The following is a 24,358-nucleotide window of genomic DNA, read 5'->3' as shown; positions in this document are numbered from 1 at the left end:
AATCAGAACCATTGTTTACACTTTATGTCAATTGACTTCAATTTGACTGATGAACATGAAAAATAACTTCTTAAATTTTGTTCTAAAAAGCTTATCAGTTTATTCAAAAGGGGAAGTGAAAAGAGGAAATGTTGAGAATAAATGTGCCTCTATTACACCTACTTTCGTTTCCGTCTTCCCAACTCTATTTAAAATCAGGTGGGGTTTCACAACACACAAAGGGGGAACTAATGCTAAAGCTGTCACTTTGCAGAGCTGATGGTTTCCTGCAACTTTTGCTTGCTTGCAAACTTTTTTAAAACCTTTACAGATTTGAAGCACACAGTCGTTTAGCCACCAGATGGTCCAGTCAGAACTCAGCAGAATAAAGTCTGCGTATAAGGTTAAGTTCTTCTGCTAAAACACTGCAGGTAAGTGAGCTCTGCTGAGAACTCTCTTGTGATTAACATTTAATAGAGCTATATGTTTGTTTAATTCAGTCTGAATTACAGTAGAGTGCCAATCAACAGTTAACTAACATGCAGAAGAAATGTGTCTGTGATATTTATTTTGTACATATCTCATTTTATTAGAGGAGGAACTAAGTAACTGACAAAAAGTTTATGGATGTCTGAACATCTGCTTGACAGTATTGTAGCAGAAGAGAAAATTGTTAATGATATTTCAACCTTTTTGTTTTCCTTTTTGATAACTTTGGATTAGAAATTTTAAAAACGATTGACAAAAAAATGATACTAGCATAATAACAGACATTTTTAGACTACTTGATGCTTTTTCTTTTTATCCATAGAGGAGAAAATCCTAAGTTGCCAATTCGTTTACAAATAAATATAACCTACTCCCCTTCCTCAAACATTTTAACCCATTTGAAATTTTGACAAAAAAGAAGCTTTTTCAGGACTTGGGACAGACTGTAAAGGTTTATTTCAATGAACTGGATTCACTTAGTAAGCTTTTGTTTAATTGTAACATGCAAATTGAATTTTTGTTTGTTTGTTGATTTTTTGCTTCTAGCTCAATTGAATTATAAATCTAGTATTTCAAACTATAACGTACTTTCAAAAGTCAAGCGAAGAATGATTTCACACGCAATTTTTTTTTTACTTGTGTAAAGTTGTTATTATTGTTTTCATATATATTAATACTACTACTACTACTACTACTACTACTACTACTACTAATAATAATAATAATAATAATAATAATAATAATAATAATAATTATGACAATGAAGTTTAGTATTATTACTACTACTAATGTAACAAAAAAAAAAAAACTAACAAAAGAAGTAAACAACGTTTTGGAGAAGGCATTAGATATTAACCTTATACTTGCCCCCAGCTTATATCAAAACCTTTGGTCTGCTTCATCTTGAAAATACTCCACAAAGTCTCTTTCCGGCTCAAGTCAGTTGAGTTGGCTGGCCAACTATTAGATGATAGTTTTGACGTTTTGAACAGGTGTTAGTTCCTGCCGGAAAAGGAATTTTACATTTTCATCGAGTCTGCCTGTAGATGGATGCATGAGGTGCTCTAAATTCTCTGGCTAGACGTTTGAGTTGACATTGAACTTTAAACAGATTGTCCCAACACAAGCAGATGACTCTACTGATCATGCCAGACTGCGCAACTTCTCCCTACTTCAGACACCTCAGATTTAGTGCTGCTCTTATTTCCCTACAGACTCTGGGACCTTGATTTCCAAATAAAAAGCAAGTTTATTTAATCTGAAGGGAGGACTCAGGACCACTGAGCAACAGTCCAGATTTTTCTCTCCTAAACCCCCGTTATAACAGCAATGTCTAATAAGACATTGCCTCTGGGTCAGAGGTGGCTTGGTATTAGGAAAGTGACAGCTGTAGCTCTCTTCCCAAAGATATCTGTGTGACTCTTGATGCACTGGCACCAGCATCAATCTGCTCATTGATATCCCAAGTTCTTAGATTAATTTGTTTTTTTTTAAATCCTTTTAAGGCTGCAGCCATCCCTGCTGCTTGTGCTCAGTTTCCCATCACATTTTTCCTTCCAGTCAACTTTCAATAAGCATTCATTACAGCCCCAGAGAGGTGCAAGCATTTTTGGCAGTAAGATTTTCTTCTGGATAAGTGCATGTTCAGCAGTCTTCCCCATCGATGTGATTTTATTTCTAAAACTAGACAAAGGAATAAATTGTATTTATTCTGTTTGATTGTAAAGACAAAAATCGAATTCTTTTGATGTGAGCAAAATGATCAAAAGGAAAATTTGAAGAAAATGCTTACATTTTATTCAATATTGGGCCTAGAATAAAACTGTCAAAATATACCGGACTACTTCCAATATATTCTCATTTATTGAGGTGAATCTGTGTTATTTTAGGTCAGCCTGATATGTTGTGATATTCATGATACTGATGTCCTTTTTTTTCATCCAGGCAAACATGCAGCCTGCGACTGCTGCCCTCTGTGCAGCAGTTATGCTTGTGGGTCTCAACCTCGGGGCTTCTTTCCCCAACAGCTTTGTTGACCGCTCAGCGCAGAACCTCTCCTCTGTCCCAAAGGACCTGCCACACACTGCTGAGTTTTTAGACCTTTCAATGAACCACATAAAGCAGCTCCACCATGGGGACTTCAAAAACACCTCACTGCTCAGATCCCTGAACATGTCATGGAATAAACTGGAGGACGTTGATCAAGAGACGTTCCTGGACACTCCCCACCTGGAAGAGCTGGACCTGTCACACAACAGTCTAAGGAACCTTTCATGTCAGCCTTACCTCCTCAACACTGGGAATCTCCTGGTACTGAACTTGACCTTCAACCAGTTTCCCACAATGACACTCGGGAGTGAGTTCAGCTCTTTGGTTCATCTGGAGAGTTTAGCACTTGATGCAAAGAATATCAGTGTTAACGATTTCAAGAGTATTGCTGCAGTGAAATTACGCATGCTGAGTCTTTCCCTGCAGGATAGGCTGAATTATGAAGCTGGTAGCCTTTTCTCTGTTAATGCTCAAAGGCTTCAGATTTCCCACTCCAGTCATTCTACAATAGACCACGGTCTGCTAGCTGATGCTCTGTCCTTCTTTGTTGAATTGGAGTTTATTAATTTGTCTAATGGTTTAGAAGATATAAGAAGGCAGCTGAGAGATAGAGCAGAAATCCGGACAGCCCATCTTTATATCACCAACCTCTCAACCACCTGGATTGACTTGGTAAAGATCGCAAATGTGGTTCTAGGTACATCCATTACTTCTTTCACTGTCTTTAAAATGGTTCTATATGAACTCCCACGTGAAGAATCTCCCTTGGCCACAACGTCTCAAGTGAAGTCTATCACACTAAGAGAGTTAGAGGTGACAAGTTTCTACTTCTCACAGGAAGCTGTGTACAACTTCATCATCAACATGCCGGTGGAGAGTCTAGCATGCACTAAGACTCCAATGATCCACATGACATGTCCAAAGTCCAAAAGTCCTCTTCTCTCAGTGGACTTCTCCTCTTGTGCTCTCTCTGACTCCATCTTCTCTCGAGTGGAAGGTCAAAAAACCATTGAATGCGAGAATCTGGTAAATCTAAGAAAACTGAATCTGCAAGGAAACAACTTGAAGAGCCTTGGGTTGATCACCAAACGTTTGGAACACATGATGTCCCTGAAAGAACTGGATCTCAGCCTTAATTCTCTCGTTTATGATGGTCTGGATAAATGTTCGTGGCCTCCTGAACTCACCAATTTGATTCTTTCTTCAAATGGTTTGACAGACTCTGTTTTTCGGTGTCTGCCAATAGGAATAGAGACGTTAGACCTCCAGAACAACCAAATTTCTGTGGTGCGACAAGTCATCACGACATTGTCAAACCTGTCGTCTCTCAATCTGAATCTGAACAGGCTGCGCGACCTGCCAGAGTGCAATGGTTTCCCCTATCTGAATAAGCTTCTTCTCAAGTCTAATTCCCTCCATGCACCATCTGTGAACCAGCTGAAGAGCTGCCCAAAACTAAGAACTCTGGATGTTAGTTTTAACCCATTCACTTGCACCTGCAGTCTGAGGGGTTTCATAAGTCTTGGTATCAAGTCAGAACAGAAGGAAAGCAACACAGGACTTGAGTTGTTAGGATGGCCAATTCAATATCTCTGCACCTATCCAGAGGTGGTCAGAAACTCCACCTTGAAACACATTTCAATCCCTGAAGTCTCCTGTAGTGTTAGCCTTTTAGCTGCCACCATTCTTTGTCCAGCAGTGGCATTGATTGTTGCAGTAATGACCCTCTGCCATCGTTTGGATGTTCCCTGGTATTTTGGCATGATCTGGCAGTGGACCAGGGCCAAACACCGTGCAAGAAGAAGACACTTGCGACCTGAAGATCTAGAGGGTATTGAATTTCATGCTTTTGTGTCTTACAGTCAGCGTGATGCAAACTGGGTGCACAATTTTTTTCTCCCAAATATTGAGGGCCCTGCTGGAGGGCTCAAGATCTGTCATCACGAAAAGCACTTTGTGCCTGGAAAGACAATCATTGAGAACATCATCACCTGTGTGGAGAAAAGCCGGCGCTCTGTATTTGTGCTCTCTGCCCACTTTGTGAAAAGTGAATGGTGCCACTATGAGCTGTGCTTTGCCAGTCACCAGCGCCTCAGTCAGGGCTCGGACAGCGTTGTCTTGGTGCTACTGGAGCCGTTGCCTCAATATCTGATCCCCTCAAAGTACTACCAGCTAAAGTCCATGATGGGCAGACACACATACTTGGAGTGGCCTCAGGATAGAGCTAAGCACAGGCTGTTCTGGGCTAACCTAAGGGTTGCCCTGCAGGCTGATCTGCCAAATGCAGCAGCCAGAGAGCAAGAGGATTAACTTGAGTTAACTTGCACAGAAATGGAATATGAGAAGAGAAAGTGTGAATGGGAAAAAGAGGGGAACATATTGGAAGAAGGAACAGGAAAGAAAGCCAAGAAACTATTTCTGATACATTTGTAATAAAAATAATTCTCTGATTTGCTGACAAGAATTTTAATTCAGATATGTAAAAAAAACTGCCCATTTTTTAAAGTTTGTAACAAAAACAATAAACTCTACTAAGTAATATCGAGAATGAAGGTGATTCTTTTGTTAACACAGACTCAAACATAATGTCATAATATTTTTTGACCACTCCAAATGTGGTTTAGCACCTGCTCTGGTGAAGAAGAAAGCTTAACACATACAGTAAGATAATATTAAGTGAGGATTCTTCTCAGTTCTTTAAAAAGAAATTCTAAGGTTTTAAGGCAATGAGACTTTTTCCTGTAAGTAAAGTGTAGGGTGAAAAAACAGTTGGAAATGTGTCCTGCATTGAAAAGCAGCCAATAGCCATGAAAAGTCAGTTTCACTATTTTCAAACCATGTCTGGAATGTCATCTACCCAAAAGTTCAAAAGTCACTGCCCAAGCATCAAGGTAGTGACTGAATGATGATGATTTTCTCATTGAGGCAGAAACGATGAAGAACACTGAACAGATTCTCTCCACACCGGGACACCTGTCTCTCCATTGCCAGACGGAAATCTTCTTTCACTCCTTTGGTGATCCCTCGAGTCACTGTGTGATGTCTGAAAAAAAAGACAAAAATATGAAAAAAAACAAAGATACAGAGTCGAACTATTATAAAATTTATCATCAACTGCCAGTCAGTATAAATGTGATCACAATCTTTCTTGACATTCATTGAATCTGACAGGTAACACCACAACCATTTTCTATCATCATAAATAAACCACATACATCATGTTCACAAATGAAATGAGATCAAGTGTTATGAACAGGCAGGAACTAAACTGAGTGCACAAAAAGACTTACATCATCTGCAAATAACAATAACGACAACAACAACAGTGATGACCACAGAAAGACGAGCAATGGCTCAAAGAAACAAACGCCAACAGGAAATCAAAGAACGACTAACTCTTGATGTAAAATGACAGGCCCAAATCAAAACCAGGGGAATGACAAGCCTTGAAGTAGGGAATGAAGAAAGGGTGACTGGTGTAGGGAGGAGGGATGGGACTGTGGGAGGAGGGGCCTGGGGTACCTGTCCATGGTCTGCACCCCTTGTAGCAGAAGGGTATTTAACTCCACCCCCAGGGCGGGACTAGGGTTCCTGAGGGACAGCAACATTCAACAACTCTCCGTCAGTGAGGGTGCATTGCAGTGTTTTTACTTAACAGCACTGAATGAAGGAGTTTTAAAAGACGGTTTATTCTAACCAGAGACCCCATCTCTTTCTAATGCCCGCTCCTGCAGCATTTTCAGTTTAAAGTACAGTTTTCCCCACAGGCCATGTCGACTTAGTTTATCAATAACTGCACTGTTCTCTTTGAAAATAGGAACAAAAACGGGAGTGTGCAGAGTCATGATGCAAACTGAAACACTTCTGGATGAGAAGCTCTTACTTGATGAGCATTGCCTGATTGGGCAGCAGCTCCAGCTGAATCCTCCCTCCTTCTGGAGTACGAAGGTATGCAAACTCCTCCAGCATATCAATGTCTGATAGAAAAGCATGAATTTATGGAAAATAAAATCCACTGGAAGAGAATACAGACAGAGTTAGCAAGAAGAACAAGTCTGCATGTATTTTATATTTTATAAATCATTGTATCCTCTGCTTTATTCAGTCTCTACAATCTTTGGGCTTGTTTTAATTTTTGTGACCCAAAACACCTGATTTGACATCAACAAATATTTAAATTGTATATCTATATTATGATAATTTCAGAAGTTGTTGAACTGAATACACTTTTTCAGTGACTGTACAGAAAAAAAAACACATTTACAGAAGCTGAAACAAAATTTTCCACCCCTATAGGTAATCTGAAAAGCATCAGAGTTCTTTTGAAGCTCTAAATGAGGAAAGAGTAACCTTCATCGTTCATTTCACGTGCTTTTTTTTTTTTTTTTTTTTGCTCTGTACAAGATATAAGCACTGATAAAAGAAAAGGTGAGCCAGCACTATGGCTAAATTTAAAAGGATACTGGTGACATAGTTGAAGAAATTCTCATACTGGAAGCTGCCCTGCTTACAGATCTTATCCACTGCTTTTAAGAACAACATCTCTCCCTGAGGCCAGTTGTGCTGCAAGAGCACCACCACATGGCCAAGGGATAGATCGTCACGGCTGTCTGTGAAGGCACGAAGCTGAAAGGGTGAGACAAGGAAAACATGAAGTGGGTCATGTAAGTCTAAGTGTTCAAATGTCTTAGAAAAAAATCAGTCTTATCACTGTCCAAGAAGGGGAAAAACACACACTCAACAGTACCTTGAAGCAGGCTAGCATCAGCTGAAGAGAGAAAGGTAACACAGCTTTGCTGGTGCAGGGCAGAAGTCTCAAATCATTACCTTTGTGACAAAAAAAAACCCGGTGGATTTATAATGTTCGTTTTTTTGTCATGAGAGCAAGTATGTCACTTCCAACAAGTTAAACAAATTCAGGTGGTTCTCATTCATTAATATTAGAGATAGACTGATATGGATTTTTTTAGAGCCGATACCGATTATTAGTGGGCAAAGAGGCAGACAACCGATATTTGAAGCCGATATTAATTTGCAGTCAAAGTAAAAATATTGGGGTAAAAGTTTTGGACTATACAAACTCCAAACTTAACTGCATTCAAATGCCTTCAAGCATATGTTTATTAAGCAGCTTAGCACCATATTTTATAAAGTTAAATAAAAACTTGAAAAAAAAATGATAGTTAAAGCTTTCTACAGTAAATAAAGATTTCCAAAATTTCTATGTAGCTGCAACAGACAGAATTGAGTTTGTGCTACTTTTTACAGTCATGTAATGCAGTTGAATTAATTTTCTGTTTAGTTTTCACAAGAATCATTTTCCTTTACTCAGTTAGGCTGTGTGTAGAGTTTGTGAGTCGTTGTGAGTTACAGAGGACTGGAAGTGTATTACAATTTCAGGAGAGTCTGCTGCCTTAACTCACCTTGGAAACATATATCTGCTATCCAGAGTTTCTCCTCTTGGCAAAACCGTTATTTATCTTTTTTGTGTGTGTGAGAGAGAGACAGCGCTGCAAGTGCACAGCTTTCACTGCTGAATGGCTGTCACCCGAGCCGTGGTTCTGCTTGTAACCAATCAGATGGTACTGTGGGTGGGACAGTGCTGGGGACTGAGAAGTGACTGCAGACAGCCGCGCGGCTGCATGACAGCCGTGACAACACAGTTTTAAATTGGATTACAAAAAAGGCTGAGGCAGATATGCCCCAAAATGCCAAATATCGTCCCTGATAATCAGCCCGGCTGATATTCGGTCTATCTCTAATAAATATCACATGTACAGCCAAAGGAACATGATTCCTTTTTGCTCATATAATGATTTCACATCAACTTGGTGATGACAAAACATCACTACTTGTGTCAAGATTAAACCGTTTTGCATCTCATGGAAAAAGCACATACAACATCAGTTCGTAAAAAAATCTATAGCTTCAAAATTAGCCACTGCACCTTGTTTCATAAAGAGAAGAAAGTGTTTGTTTTACCTTTTTTTGATTTGGTTTTGACTCTACTTTGATCATCTTGAGTTTTTGTTGGTTCGTGGTTGGGAGGCAACAGTCCACTGACCACATCTAGCAGCTTCTCACAGGCCAGCTGATTAACACACACAGTGTATGATGATTACTATGTGTGTAAACAACGTGGTGCTAATACACAAGCAACTTTTAGTTGATAAAAATGTACAGACACTCTGCAACATGTATAAGACAGATAAAGAAGTACAAATATAAACAAAAATGTTATTCATCAGAACATCGGTATGATTGAGTTGATAATTATTTAAAGAAAACTCAACTTCACATTCTACTACAAAAATAAATGCTTACCCGATGCTCTCCCAGTGCATAATGGCAGGAGGCTTGCTGTATGAGGGACCTGTGGGGCTCCAGGCTAGCCTGACCCGAGGGGCTCTGCTGCCCAGACTGAGGCTGCTGCACTGCAGCCATCTGATGCAGGCTGGAGAGGGCTTTACGGTACTGTCCCTAAAGACACATCCAGTCAAAGACAGCTCAAGATGGCACATGGAAAAATATTTGGATTATACTTCATACAATATTTACAATAATATGTCAGACATGTAGTTGGAAACAGGGTTCATAGCTTCTTCTTTCATTACTTCATTTCACCAGATGGACAAAACAAGTTTTATGCTATTAGATGAAATTATAACACATTATTAAAAGTAAAAAAAAATATAAAAACTGTTTCTTGCCTGGTATATGATCATGTCAGTGAGGAAAATTCTGAACCACAGCCAGCCATCTGTCTTCCAGGAGGCACAGATTTTTTTGAACTCTGTAGAAGTACAGTGATGAAAGTGGAAGGATTAAGACCCCTTTGCTAATTCATAGAGTTCTGTAGAAATGACTGGATCCTGTCTCCAAGTGCAGAGCAGCATGGATGTGAAGAAAAGTAATAACCTGTTTCTAAGCCATCATGGGAGTGGAGAAGGTCCCAGCTTTCCCTCGCAGTGCGGAAGCTGTCAAGAGTCTCTGACCAGCTGGGCATCTCAGTCTTGTTCACTAAAATGTGTCGAACTCGACCTTTTCCCAAGCCTTCCTCATCATCTGAGCTCTGCAGACACACAGAGTTAGCAAACAGGCACGTTGGAAATCACACTCTAAATGATCAAACAATTTTAAAATGTGCTAAAAAAGATCTCAGTCTTTTCTGATCTGTCCTCACCATTGTTTTCTCTCTTCCATCAGCCAATTTGCGTTTTTTATGAGCATGTTTGGCCGCTCCTCTTTCCACCTCCACATCATTATACACCAAACTTAGATCCTCTACAAGAATCCACGGCCCCGAACTCAACGCATTGACACCTGAAAAGCATAACCTTCTATTTAAAGTAGGGCTGTTAACGTTACTGCTTTTATAGCTCATTAATACAAATTCCTTTATAACACCACTTATTTCTCTAAGGTGCATTTTTTTCTCTTAACCCTTTGTCTGTCTTATGGGAAATCATGCAGCTTTTACATTGTGAATGGCAAGCGATGACAGAGAATCAGGTTGACTATACACATTCTGCAATTAATAGCGATTTTAAAAGACTACAACAGCTCAACAGCCTTAACACAAAGAAACAATGCAAATATTGTCTGACCCTGGAACAGTGCAGGCTGTATAGCTGAGACGTAGAGGAAGGCGCTTCTGAAGAGGACAAGCGCAGCACAGATGACCACCTGACTGCAGCAGCGGGATCTTGTGTCTCCTTCTAGACCAGGCAGGTAGCGAAAAAGCTCTTTCACTCTCTGCAGCATGTCGACATAACTCCTAGAAAAGAACATATACAGAATACAAGTCTTCTGAAATCATGGAGTATCTCTCTGCATCACAATATCAAAACTTCTTAAGACATGATTAATCTGGTATGTGCACACATTTTACAATCCAGAATTATTCAGTTTAATATTTTGTTTCATTACATAGTTACATAGAAAACTTGCACTGCTGAAATCCAAACACCAACAGTTTGCTTCATCAGTACTGTGTATTATTGATATCTACTCCGACTCCGTCTTATTTGGAGAATATAGATTAAATGTGGCAAAGTTATAGATATTCAGCTTTTGGGTGAAACTTCAGAGTGCACCTAAAAGGCCTTCTAATAACCTTTAAAGGTGAACTTAGTTTAGCCATCTCTTAACTGTTGAATGTCCAACTATTCAACATTTCAGCACTAATTGCATTGCATACTGTTATCTAATAAAGTGAAAAACTACTAAAATATAATGAACAATACAATGAAGAATGAATACCTCTACTTAATTATGATATGTTATCACTGAAGCATGAATTTGATACATTTTCCATAAATTTCACCCAAAAGTTAAATATCCCTAACTTTTTGGTGTATTACATACAATCACTCATTAGACTGATGTAACAAAGGGTTGTGGTGGAATCATCCTGCCTGAAAAACCCTATTGCACAGCCATGGTTTACTGTCAAGCTCATTATCAATTACTAGGGATGCACGATATTATCGGCACAATATCGGTATCGGCAGATATGAAAATTTCTGCCGATAGGCACAGCCGATAAGGTGCTATTCAGATAGGATTATTACTATTTTCCATCTGAAAAATAAGCTCCTTAAATAAAATGTAGCACTTCATTTATTTGCACTGCAGAGCTCTGTGTCTGTCACCAGGTTGTTACAGTAGCTCTAAAATAATCAAATGCAACTTGGTTATGTTTAAAAATGCATTGTACATTTAGCGTTCATGTGATCTAAAGAAATTATTTTTCTGTATTTCACTACTGAATATCTTGAGTTTGAAAAAATAATATATTTCTTATTTATGGTAAAATCAAATGTTTTTTGTCTTGTTTTATGACCGTCACATTAAGAGTAACATATAAATTCCAGTACAGGATAGACTTCGCTTTCTTTACAGTGAAAAAAACAAACAAACTTGTGATTATCGGTATCGGTATGGGCCAAAAGGGGTTTCGATATATCGGCATATCGGATATCGGTAAAAATCCAATATCATGCATCCCTATCAATTACCTTTGTCCCTTGTCTCCCTGCCACTCGCAGCGTGCTCCAACTACAGTGAGGATATCCAATAGCCTTTCCCAAGGCTCTCCTACAACTGACGACTTTTCTGATAAGCCATCAATCACATATCTCTGAGACCCACGGGACACAGTTGGTGACTTCAGGGAACCCCCCTCTTGGGATCCTGAGACAAAGGACAAAGGAATAGAAGTAACTGTAGGAAAAAATGTAGAAGTGGTCTCAACTGAAAGAAAATGATTAATGCTGCCATTTGAAGTGATATCACTGGGTGAAAAGTATGTGACTCTGTATTCACCCTGTATCTGACCATCAGGTGTGGGTCCACGAGTGACATAACCAATGTAGAATTCAGCTGCTTTCAGCATGTACTTCTGCATTAGACTGGCAGGTAAGCGCATGTCCATGTTGTTTATGACCAAGGGAAGGACATCACATACTGTAGAAAGGATGAGAAAAGAGTTTTGTGTCATAGCAGTTAAGGTGCTGCTTGGAAATTATAAATGAGTAAGTTTTAATTAGGTAATTCACTCACCAAAAAGTTTCCGAAAGCAGTTAACAGGTGTCTCCACATTCTCTGAAGCCTCTGCCTCTAACAAGGTTTCACCCAGATTTACCTTTACATAAGACAGAATATCACTTGTGAATGTTTTAGTTTGTTTTACTCCAGGTTCAAAGTCAACGTAAGTGTGTTGTATTATTGGTACATACCCCATGTTGGACCACAGACTCTGGAAAGCGCTTAAGCAGGAGGAGCAGCATCTCTGCCTTCTCCAAAGTGTTGAAACACTGTTCTGTGGCTTTCAGTAGCATCTCACATTGCACTCGACCAGGAAGGGTCTCAAAAAGCCCTGAGAAAGAAACACATGAATAGTTACATTGACATGTTTCAGGTATACCAGACAACCATAATAAATGTTATTCATATTTCAATTTGCTTTTCTTAATGATGCTGCAATGTATACTTGTGTTTTCTTTTTAATACAAAGGTAATCTATAACCACTCACCACGTAAAAATTGTGCATGTTTGTCCTGGGAGTCACTACGCAGGGCAGCAGTGATTACACTGATCTCTCGCCAAACAATCGGCTGATCAGGGAAATTGATGAACCTAAAAAAATACCACATAATTAATTGTCAGCTCAACCTCAACAAAAAGCACGGCTTTAGCTATAATGATACAGAGCAACTCACATGTCATATAGCAGCCTCCCTGCTGAAGCGGTCCTCTCTGCATTACGTTCAATGATGTACATTTCATACTGTGAAAGCACAACATTTATTTAACTGCCAATGAGCCACAGGCACTTAGGTGATACTAAGTCAATTTATTATCAGGAGAGATGTAAAATAAAGTATTACCTGTATGTTGAAATCTGCAGGGTAAAGTGTTCGTGCAGTTATGAGCCAGGCTTTCGCAGCACAGGGGTCTTCTGAGACCAGCTCCCGGGCTCTTTTTACCAAAAACTCGCAGTCCTTTTGAGCTGACATTTTTCAGTCAGTGAGCTTCCAATGCCAAACAGTTTAGGCTAAAAATCAAATTCAAAAATCTCTTTGGAAACGTTAGCCCACAGCTAACATTAGCCGCTACGTCAAAATAGGGATACGAGCTAGTTACATGGTTATTCAGTTAGTTAACGTTGTTCTCTTTAATTACTGTCGTGCTAAACTTATTCAGAGCATCACTATCTGATATTCAAATGCGAACTAAACGTACATGCGATAAAAATGAAGACACTTCATACCTTTAAAAAATAATGCATATTGCTAAACCTTCTGAAGCGGCTAAATCTTTGGGGTTAACTGGCGGTTGGCAAATGAGTTATTAGTGTAGTTCCGCCACCTGCTGGTGTGGAGTGTGTATAGTAAATCCACTTGGTCGAAAAGAAAATTGTTCCTGCCAAATTACTAAATGCAACGTTTGTGACGTTTAAAAATAGGAACTGTTAGTAAGTTTATAAAAACTAAGATACAAATCACAAACTTATGTGTCTCGTTATATGATACTATACGTGAGAGAGGAAAAACAAAATACGATTTAATAACTCAAATGCTGAAAATAGTATCTAAAATAGCAACACCAAACAAATCAGAATGAATTGACAGACAAGTGAAAGCTGGAAACTGGAGATGTTATTCATGGATTAACCCATTGACAGTAAATGAATATTTAATATTAACCGTCCAAAAGAAATCAAGAAAAGAGCAAAAATATATAAATACTTGTCTAACAAAACACTCAACTGCGCAGTCAATCTACTCCAAATTCTGACATACAGAGCAACCAGTGTTATGGAATTAAGGGTGACCGCGCTAACTGGCGACCTTCAGCTGAACGGTGTGTGCAATTTTCGGCCGACAGTCACCAGTTAACAGGGGTACACTTTACAGTGAAACACCAGCAACGTCTGTGGCTGCGAGCTATTAAATAAGATTTCTGTATTCACTGCCAGTTAGCCAGGTTTGACTGAAAATAAGTATTATTGACTGCAGAAATTCTAAACCCAGTTTTTACTTCATGTAGTTGTCAGGTACTCTTACTTTTAAAACCAGATGTAACCCATCCGTATGCTTTCAAATCTGCAAAACCGCGCATGCGCTAACGATGCAACGCTTCTGTCACCTGCTGCTGGAGCTGCAGACGACCTACAGTGTTGTCTCATTTAACCTGAGAAAAACCGCACTCCTCCTGTCTAGGGACAGGACAGCAACTGGTGTATAAAGCAGGTAAACTGATTTCTGACCTTCACTGTAACCTAAATTATTATTTTACCTCTTGACATTCTGCCACTGTCACGGAAGTCTCCAAACCAGTCATCCAACAGAGCTTGTCCATGTTGACTCTAATAATGCTAAAGATGCTAGCACTTTAAGTGTTTTTCGTTAGCAACAAGCCATTAAATATGATCCCTTCGCTTGCCTGTACCGATTATTGACGGAAAATAGACAAAAGGCTGAGTGTTACGGACACTGCGAGGAGGCCCGATTTCGGCGATCTGTTGACCTAGCTCGGTCGGCTAATCGTGCTAGCCTGTCAAGCTAATGAATTAAGGGAGCAAGCCCATCGATGATTTGTTGATTTTCGCCTAACTGTGTTATCAGTGACGTCTGACATGTATATTGTATCCTTGTTACAGTTAGCCTGTCAAGAGAAGTAGTGCCTTTGTGTGTGTTTTAGCTTTTTGTTCCTGACCGAAGGCATGCTAGGACAAGAGGCATGTCATGACAACTGAGTTCAAAGTAAGCGGTGCACAGAGGGCGTATGCTAACGATTTGGCCATTGAGGAATAATTGGATTACGTAATGAGGTTGTTGTCTCGTACTCAAATCCGTAGATCCAATATAACTTTCAATGACTGTGAACTTGTCATTTTTTATTTTCAAATATATTGTAAGGAAAAACTAGATCCACACATTCGGATATGACTTCGCAAAATAAAGAACGTATCTACACTGACTATAATCAGTGTATACTTAGTTCCCCAAAGCAAAGTATGGAGACAATTAAAGTGTTTTACTCCATTAAAAGCATAATTTGTTAACTATCCCAAGAGTGTCTCTAGTTTTATTGTTACATCTTATCAATGCAGCTCTCCCATATTGTTCCCCCGAGGACTGTGATCTGTTCCACTGACCTGGAACTGTTGAAGAACTCCTGGAGTAATATTTGGCTCACATGCTGTGACCTCCAGTGACCTCACAGCCCTGCCTCAACTGTCTCCTCCTTTATCTATATTTAGACAAACACTCGATGACTTGCTTTTTGTTATATATAGCTAAGTCGAACCATTGTATGTTGTTTACTTTGTTTTTGATAGTGTCTTGGATATGTAGTGAACATAATTGTACTTTTGATTGAACATAACAGATGTTAACCAAAACAAAAAGGCCAATATATTGATTATCAACCATTGAGACTTCTACTTTTACTGTACTTGCTGGTTGTTTAAGTACATTTGTTTTCAATGTAAGCAGTATTTTTGGTATAGGTTTATTTCTAATGTATTGTATAGATTTCATAGAGCCACCAGCTTTTCACTAAGATACTTTTGCAGATACAAACTTAGACTTAGCCTTTGTCATTCTGTATGAAGGTGTATTCAGAATGAAGTTGAACAGAAGTATTTCATGAAAAACTTGATACATGAGAACACAGTGGTTTTTTATGTTGACTAAACAATGAATCCTATTGTTTTATATTACCAGTAGTTTTTTCCTCCACCCCCACTTCAGTCAGTTGAGTTGTGTAATAACTCTTATCAGTATCTGGTGCAGGCAGCCTTTTTATGCAACAAGAAGGCAGGCAGCAGAAGTTTAACAGTTAAATCTGTTTAGGACCTGCAGCATTTACAGACTGTAAATCTTGCCCTGCATGCATTATAACAGATTATATTTTCACAACTGTGCCAGGATCCTCTGCTGTACTCTTACATGAAGGCAGATAATAATTTTGAAGAGATAATTTAAGTTGACAAGTGCTGATGCTTCTTTTGTCTTTTGTAGGGTGTCTTGCTGATGTAATGCTGGAGGAATAGGCTGTAGGGCACTGAGCCTTCCATGGCTGTAAGCACCATGGACTCCGAGTCAGCCCGGACCCCTCAGCCTCAGCCTACCCTGACCAAAAGAGGGCGCTCTCTGCTGCCTTTTGATGCCCTTGGTGCCAAGCTGGGCACCCAAGGGAAGCACTATGTCTGTGGCTCTGTGGCAGCTTTTACAAACATCATGGTGACTTTCCCCATCCAGAAGCTGCTCTTCCGCCAACAACTTCATGGTGTTTTGGTCACAGAGGCAATACAGCAGCTCCAGAGGGATGGGCTGAGAAACCTTTACCGGGGCCTGCTGCCCCCGCTGCTTCAAAAGAGCACTACAGTGGCCATCATGTTTGGTCTGTACCAGGACTTCTCCAGAGTCTTATTGGACCATGCAGGTGGCAGCGGTGTGCCAGAGCTGGTCACACGAAGCTTCGCTGCTGCATTAGCAGGAACTGCAGAGGCAATTTTGACACCATTTGAGCGTGTGCAGACTCTCCTACAAGACCATCGACACCATGGCCGCTTCAACAATACAGCGCACACCTTTCGAACTCTTCTGACAGAGTATGGTATCAGGGAATGGTACCGTGGCCTCGTGCCCATTCTCCTCCGTAATGGGCCAAGCAATGTGCTCTTTTTTGGGCTGCGTGGACCCATTAAGGAGCAGCTCCCAGAAGCTACGAGCCGTGCAGGTCATATGGTGAATGATTTTGTGTGTGGCGGGTTGCTAGGGGCAGCCCTCGGCATCATGTTTTATCCATTAAATGTAGTTAAGTCTCGTGCTCAGTCTCAGGTCGGTGGAGCCTTCCAGCCTTGCGGACAGGTGCTGCTCACGGTGTGGAGAGAAAGAGGCTGCAGTGTGGTCATGCTCTTCAGAGGGGCTCATCTCAACTACCACCGCTCGCTCCTCTCTTGGGGGATCATCAACGCCACCTACGAGCTGCTGCTGAAGCTATTATGAGGTGAAGGTGGTTGGAGATGACAAAATTCAGATCTAAAAAGCTAGAGAAAGTATTTAAAGGGAAACGCGCAGAGAGATATTGCTGTCTTGTGAAGAAGAAATATAAGTAGAGTAGATGCACTTGGCATCTATTGTGACACTGTTTTGTGTATGTCAGAGTTTCTGTGACTGAGAGGGAGCAGTAAAGTTGCACTTCTGACCGTTGGGGGCCAACACTCAATTTGAGTAAAAACAACCTGCCACATTCTGCAACCATTTCCTGTTGTCAAGTATTAACACATAATATGCACGCTTCAGCCTACATAAAACTTGTGCCAGGGTCCAATTAAATGCCCTTGTTTGCTCTGTGTACAAAATCAGGAGTGCAAACTGAACTCAAGTGCTTTTTTTCCACAATTACAAACAACGGTCACCTGACTGGATAAGTGTTTTGTAGAAGGAACAGTTTCTCCATATTTGCTGTGTGCTGTGATGTTCTGTAGACAATGTATGTCTGTTTGACCAAGAGCACTTTCTCTCTGAGGTTGTAATCTGCTACTTAACAGCAACACTTTTGTACTTTTTGACCATTTAAATATCCCAAGTTTTCCTCTCTTGCTAGGTGTAGGTTGCTTTATTTTACTTTTTTCCTTCATCACTACCTAGTCAGCCTATACGTTTGTGACATCAAGAGGTAATAATTACTGAATGATCATAGGTGATAATCAGGTTTTTGCTGATATCTGGCTATTTTTAACAGACTCTCCTCCACACGTGATTCATCTTTGCCAATTGGAAACTTAATGTTTTTTTCAAAGCTTTTTGTTGTGGGTGTTTTATGAATTGTGTGGCAGAATCTATATGTTTGAAATTGAGAAGTGCCCATTGATATGTTTGTCAGTAAAACAAAAAGCCGCACCCAAGTCTTGTCTGTTTTTGTAATTTATTGTAGGGGAGAGTAAAAACATTGATTTTTTATGTTAAACAAAAATTATCCTACAGACAATGTTCCCCCTTGGAATTGGGTTATTTTTTAAAAGAAAATATCTGTCTTGTGAATTTAACAATGTACTGCCTCTTCATTTGTTCACCTCTCAGCTATTTTTCATTTTGTGACTAATTTTTTACAGAACTTTTTACCTTGTCTTACAAATCCCCCACCCCTGCTTATTCTTTTATACTGTTCCTTTTCTCACGCTTGCTCTCCTCCCTGTCTATAACATCTGTTGACATAATGGGCTCAAATTTCAAGCTTGAGTAGACGCAGCCAGCACGCAGCCGCTCTGGCTGGGTAAAACAGCCCGAAGAGGAAAGGCATGCTGCTCGGACACTGAGAGGGAAAGACTGAATGGTAGCTGTGCAAAGAGAAGACAGGCGCAGAGGGTAATATTCACTGGCACAAAAAGCTCAAGCTGCCATGTAAATGGATCACTTGGCCTATTTCTTCAATTCTTTTTTTTAATGCCCGTCCAAAGTGTGCTGTCTCGTGCAACGTCTTCAGGATTATATGGGAAGATCTTTGTATTCACTGAAGCTTTGAAAGTGGAAACCTTGCAGATATTTAACTATGCTGTTTACTTTGAACACCTTTCTCCGAAGCACAAGTCACTGACCCTCCATTAATAGTTGCAACCAAATGAAATGTTTAAGTCAATTCATTAAAAGTGTTGATATAGATATCACTGCACTGGGGGTGTTTCTGTTTACATTTTTTCAATTCACTAGTTTTCTCAAATAATGAATTGAATTCAGAAAAGAGTTTTATAAAACCAACAGAGGCACTTTAAGTTTAAGCAGAAGCATCAGTCTCACATTTGAATTATAATTTAATATAAAATGTCTCCTCTGTGCTACCCTACCTTCACTTAATATGTACCATAAACATCTTCTTGGTCTGTCTCACACACACAGACTAACATTTGAAATTGTGTACGGTTCAGCTTAATATTATTCATATTAATACAATATCTAAGAAAGTATGGTGCATTTGCTGGCATATACTATTTGATTATCTCCATGAATTGTTTCCACTTTGAATTTCAGTATGGAAATGTTGAATACAGCAGCACCGAACGGTCAGACCCTGCTTTTTCTACATTTGCAACAGTGCAGTCTGAGTTTCTAGATTTCTGTGTCAAGAAGTCAGCCTGCAGATAACGATCAGATTAAGGGCAATCTGACATGTGGACTTTGGATCAGGCAGAGTTGAGCTGCTGTGGTTACAAAACCTCATCTTGCTCACTGTTACTCCTAACCCTCTCAATCGACTTTCGGAGCGTCATGTTATTTGAAATGTTTGAATTTTGCATCCCAAAATAAACCATTTAAAGGATGTGTTCTGGGAATAGGCTTCTGTAATTCAGTTAGCTCTGGTACTTTTATAAGACACGTTCCAGCGCTAAATGAGAAAGAGAGGGAGCCTGTAAAAATTTGAAATCCTACTGCAGTCCTAGTATCAGCCCTGTTAGTGTGGTGATAGTTTTCTTTTAAGCTCCTTCCTGTGATGATGGCAAATGACCCTCTCGTTCTGTAATTGGTCTTTACAGTAAACTAAGACACACAGGCATTCACCATTGTTTGGGTCAATGTGTAATTTATTCCCAAACAATACATTTTCTTGGTACATAGACTTTATCGTATGAGGGTATGGAAAAGTGACTGCTCATGTTCTGGAGAAACACAAAGTCCTCTTTGAAAACAAAATGCTGTTGGTACAATTGAGTAATACGGGAACAAAACAGATATGTGACACAGGCACTCTTCCCAGTTTGGGCCTGCATGGTGAATGACGAGATGCTCCTGAGACCTATGTCTTGATGTTGATGCTGTCAAGGACACTGCTGCTGGACGTTACCACTAATGCAACTGGAAGCTCAGAAATCTCAAAAAATAGACCCTTCACATTAATTAATATAGCATGGGCACCTTGACAAATTCTCCCACTGTCACCCATTTAAAGGATTAAAGATCTTACATATTATCATTAATCAGTCCCCTTTTCAGCTGATGCTTTTTCATCGTACCTGCACTGAGTCTTAATTACCTTCTTGATGTCTGAGATGGCTTCAGTGAATCCTCCAAATAGGATGACTTGTTAAATGACTCGGCTTTGTGTGATATGGACAAGCTGATTAGTGAACACTGTACATCAGCAAACTCATCAAGTAACGTCATCCTTTTACGAACATTTCACAGACATCAGTATAGACAGGAGTCTTTATATTGACAAATGCCATGCAACTTGTTGCAAAAGGTTGCAATCCAAAATGCAGTAAGTTTTCCCGAAACAAGACAAAGGCCAACATTCCAAACAAAGAAAGCACCCATTATATTCAGACAAACATAATGTAGCTATAGTTGTTTTCAATGTTAGCACGAAAAACAAATAAAGTTTGAGTGGTGAAGAGTTAATGTTTGCATAGCCATAAATGAAAGTAGAGACAGAATATGAAACAAAGATATAAATATACATCTACAGTTCTAACCCCAGCATACAGCAGTCAGTCCGTCTGTCAGTCAGTATGATATTAATACGGTAGTGCGACCTCAGAGGAATTTCTTGTGGGGAAAAGTTGTGGCTCAGTGTTTTAAGACTTTGGATCTCTGCTACATCTGGACGTAGTTTAACAGTCACCCTTGTGCCGAGTCAAAAAACCTTGTTTAACTACATAAGTAAGGTCCCCTGTTTTGCTTCCTGGGCCTCATCCACACATTCCCAGAAAATATAGTGTATGTGTTTTGTCCTTTGGATGAAAACTAGAGTAATGTGAATACTGCATACATTTGGGTAATGGGAGAATTTCCAAAAAGCATTCACTCAAAGTGATTCAGGACCAGGGGTGGGATAGAAAAAACACAGTACACAAGGGTGCATCTCATAAAAAGGTGCAATCTGTAACAGTCAAAGTGCTCTCCCTGGTTGTTGCTGTGGTTAAGTTTCATATTGTCTTTGTGTTTGACTGCAGTGTTGAAAAAACTAAATCCTTTAAAAGGTGCAATATCTGCACATAAAAAACAAATCAGTTAATTACTGTATTTTGTAAGCATATAGTAAACTGTATTATCTGTATTTGGTCAGTAAAACAAGCTGTTTTACAATACTTGAATATGACAATTTACAGATTACACCTTGAGGAGTAGAGAAATTTTTAAAGCAGCAAAAGATAATGTAATACTGTCTCAGAAAGAAGGTAGAAACAAAAATTCCAGTGACATCCATAGTTTCTTTTCCACCAGAGACCTGCACATAACAGACCATGGTGCAAATATTGTAAAAATAAATAAATAAATACATACATGGGTAAACCATCCTTACATACGTACACATATAGTATCATAAAATAAGAGAACTATTAGACAATTATAAAATCCATATGTACAAATGCATAGTCCATATGCTTCCAAGAAGAGAAAGATCAATGAAGTTTCTTCTCTTCATTCAGGGTTTGCTTGTTTTAAGTGTTTTCCATGTGAGCAATTCAGTATTACAGGGTAAGGTTTGTGTGCTGTGGTGTGCATGGCACTTACTGTACAAGAACACAGGGGTTACACACCAGACTGCTCTGTGCTGATTCCTTTTGTTTCACCTCTACAGTCAGTGAGATATTAGTGGGTAGAGTTCACAGGTCAAAAATTGAGAGGTACATGTCCAGGTGTGTCTGAGGTGTCTAGTGTGTGTGTCCGGAAGAGCTGTGTGAGTGCGAATACAGAGGAGATGAGTACTGTGCAACGTTTGGCTAGTAGCCTCACCCCGTCAGTCTCTCCCTGACTCTGTCCCGACCCAGTGAAGCTCATGCTTTTGCCGCCAAACCCAGTGCCAGTCCCAGCAGTTTCAACAGCACCAACAAATTCCCGGTAAAGACCCACTATCTCCTTTAGCTTGTCCATGGGTTCCTGGTTGTCGACGTCCTCATCCCTCTGAACCAGACTCTCGTTATGACAGAAGTCACAGCCAGGGCACGGGTTTGTTCGCAAGCAGGCTGCTGACAGCTGAACAAGGGCACTGAAGCTGTTAGATAGCGAACGTAGAGCTTCATCAGGAGCCCAACCTACACGTGTGGCCCGCTGACAACCAGATGCCAATCGTCGAGCCTCTGCCTGAAGAAGACTCCTTTCAGCCTCTGTCATAGCAGCAGTGTTTGTCCCAGAACAGTTTTGGCCAGGTGCTGGGGTTGTACTACTTTCAGTTCCATTGTGATTTAGGTCCGGCTCCACTTGAATGCCAGTGATGTTCTGCTTTGAGTCTTGCCCTGTTGTTTGTTGCTCAAGTGCTCCCTTTTCTAAAACCAGCAGAAGTTGGTCAATATCTTGGCGTAGGGAGGTAAAACCTCCTTTTAGCCCACCATAGTTCTTATTGGTAAGTGACCGAAGAGGACAACCAAATGAGTTTGTTGGTGAAACTGGACGGGATACTAGCGGACTGAGTTCAGAGGAGGCAGTGGAGAATGTAGAGAGTGGGCGGGGGTTGTCCTTCAGCAGTGACAGGATGTTGGGATTTGGAGGAGGTGTCGTAGGAGAGGGGGCTGGTGCTGGTTTGGCAGGTTTTGGGCGGGTACGTTGGGAGAACTCGAAAACGGTAAGCTCTTCGTCAAAGCTTACACCATCTTCGGTGTCTCCGCTAAAACAGTTGGCATAAACAGTGCGACAGCCACATGCCTCCCGGTGCTGCTGTGGAGGGGTACTGTCTGCAAGTGAAGAGGTTGGTGAGTCTCCTCCAATTTGCATGTTAGACACACCTCCCAACCCCACTGCTGAATGGGAACGTGACTGTGGCTGCTCTGATGAAACACTACCACGGTGTGCACTAAAGTCTTTAAAACTCAGGTCGGGACTGGAGCCATTGGTCCCATTGGCCTTTTTCATGTATGAGGTAACTTCCTGGGCCTCTTTGATGGTGGCTATAACAACCGCAGCCCCATCCTCTAAAATATTCCCTTTACCTCCTGATTTTGAGGTCACGTTCTCTTTTTCCTTTACAGGGGTCTTGTTAAGGTCTGATAAACCACTGGCAACAGACAAACCAGAGCCAAAGCCAGACGTGTCCCCATTGATGGAGCTGGTGGACGGATAGTCCAAAGTTCCTAAAATCTCTTGTGATCGGGTCATGTACCAAGGCAAAGCCTGGATCTTCCCTCTCAGGGCAGAAGCTGGAAGTCTGCCCCCAAGACTAGAAGAACTTGTCCTCAGGTCTGACCCTGACCCAGATCTTCCAGGTTCTCTGCTTTCTAAGCCTCCAACCCCTTTGGAGTTGGTGGATGTGAGGGAGGTCGTAAGTGTGAGAGGTGCATCAGTATTTTTGGGTGACAGGCTTTCGTGACTCAGGGAAACCCTCCTGGGTCCTGACTGGATGTTTCCATTGCGGTTGCTCCAGGGATGGAGTCCATTTGGTGGACTGACACTGTCCTTGAAGATCCCTTTACTTGGGTCAGTTGGGGACACAGGTGAACTAGCAGGGAGCGATAGTGGATGGAAATTCATAGGAGAAGTGGGTTTGGGGGGCACTGGAGGAGGAACTGAAAGTTTTGTACCTGAATTTGATCGTGGAATAGATGAAAGGTTTGGGGACATTTTTGTTGGTTGAGCAGTCTCATCAGTATTGTACCCTTTATCATTGGAAACAGCATGTGTGCCATTCTTAAGCACCAGAGCTTTATTCTGTTTTGGGCTCTTGTCCTGAACTTTGGTCTTCTCCTCACTTACTGATGTTGTAACAGGTGCTGGTTGCTTACTGCATCGTACTGCTGTGATCAAGGGGGACGACATTGGCAGTCCACCTGCACCTGATGTAACAGACTTAAACTCCATGGTGTCTGGCTCCATTTCCAAGAGTTCAGAGGACAGACATCCAGAGGCATCCCCATTGCAGTGGGCATATGATCTCCCATGTTGGGGGGATTTAGGAGGAATGATTTGAGGCTTAGGAGGCAGCTGGGGTTTAGGTGCCAGTGGTGGTTTGACCTTAACTTCGGGCTTTGGAGGTGGCTTTGGTGGACTGGACTGTTGTTTGGTAGGTTTATTTGTGGTGCCTTTAACTGCCTTGACTTCTGTCTTAGTTTTAGAAGGTTGGACTTTATTGGCGAGGGGGGAGGGCGGCTGTTTCCCTGGGACAGCTGGGAGACCATTCCAGGATCCACTCAACCGGTTTGCATTACGCCGATCAGCCAGCTCAGAATCTGTTAGAGAAAGACAGACAAAGAGGAAAAGACAGGAAAAGAAAGGCATCAGCGGATTTATGTAAATAATTCACAAAATCACAAGAAGTCTTAGCTGTTTTTTAATGTTGGCACAAAGCTACCATTGACCTAAGACCTTCATGAAACATAAAAGAAATCCTTACAGC

The 24,358-nt window shown here is 40.6% G+C and overlaps 4 protein-coding genes across 8 annotated transcripts in view; 2 read left to right on the top strand and 2 right to left on the bottom strand.

The window, feature by feature from the left end:
- The first annotated feature begins 263 nt into the window (after positions 1–263).
- tlr1 (toll-like receptor 1) lies at positions 264–5,008 on the top strand. The gene is made up of 2 exons (XM_074673894.1): positions 264–410; positions 2,413–5,008. Exon 2 carries the CDS (start codon positions 2,419–2,421, stop codon positions 4,825–4,827), a length of 2,409 nt encoding a protein of 802 aa, XP_074529995.1. The 5' UTR covers positions 264–410; positions 2,413–2,418; the 3' UTR covers positions 4,828–5,008.
- On the bottom strand, positions 4,968–13,404 carry ints10 (integrator complex subunit 10). 2 transcript variants are annotated; one of them, XM_074673895.1, is made up of 18 exons: positions 12,910–13,404; positions 12,742–12,809; positions 12,555–12,658; positions 12,258–12,397; positions 12,082–12,163; positions 11,845–11,985; positions 11,538–11,712; positions 10,125–10,294; positions 9,701–9,840; positions 9,436–9,589; positions 9,228–9,310; positions 8,842–8,997; positions 8,500–8,608; positions 7,265–7,344; positions 6,981–7,143; positions 6,401–6,494; positions 6,040–6,108; positions 4,968–5,560 (listed from the first exon to the last, which is right to left on the bottom strand). In XM_074673895.1, exons 1-18 carry the CDS (start codon positions 13,036–13,038, stop codon positions 5,404–5,406), a joined length of 2,214 nt encoding a protein of 737 aa, XP_074529996.1. In that variant the 5' UTR covers positions 13,039–13,404; the 3' UTR covers positions 4,968–5,403. The 2 variants fall into 2 exon arrangements, with proteins under 2 accessions (XP_074529996.1, XP_074529997.1); XM_074673896.1 differs by lacking the exon at positions 6,040–6,108.
- A 716-nt stretch (positions 13,405–14,120) lies between these two features.
- On the top strand, positions 14,121–18,654 carry slc25a51b (solute carrier family 25 member 51b). Its single transcript, XM_074673521.1, has 2 exons — positions 14,121–14,274; positions 16,051–18,654. Exon 2 carries the CDS (start codon positions 16,105–16,107, stop codon positions 17,038–17,040), a length of 936 nt encoding a protein of 311 aa, XP_074529622.1. The 5' UTR covers positions 14,121–14,274; positions 16,051–16,104; the 3' UTR covers positions 17,041–18,654.
- Positions 18,655–19,366: 712 nt separating this feature from the next.
- Positions 19,367–24,358, bottom strand: part of frmpd1b (FERM and PDZ domain containing 1b) — a 29,163-nt gene continuing 24,171 nt past the window's right edge. For all 4 annotated transcript variants that reach the window (XM_074673516.1, XM_074673520.1, XM_074673518.1 and 1 more), the window contains exon 17: positions 19,367–24,191. In XM_074673516.1, the coding sequence (XP_074529617.1) occupies positions 21,646–24,191 (2,546 nt within the window). In that variant the 3' untranslated portion in view covers positions 19,367–21,645. The remainder of the gene's footprint in view (positions 24,192–24,358) is intronic.

This window comes from Halichoeres trimaculatus, unplaced genomic scaffold (assembly GCF_033239565.1).
Source record: "Halichoeres trimaculatus isolate MK-OKI-2021-1 unplaced genomic scaffold, fHalTri1.1 fHalTri1_scaffold_7, whole genome shotgun sequence".
In the NCBI taxonomy this organism is placed as follows: domain Eukaryota; kingdom Metazoa; phylum Chordata; class Actinopteri; order Labriformes; family Labridae; genus Halichoeres; species Halichoeres trimaculatus.
This window is presented reverse-complemented; position numbering and strand designations above follow the sequence as displayed.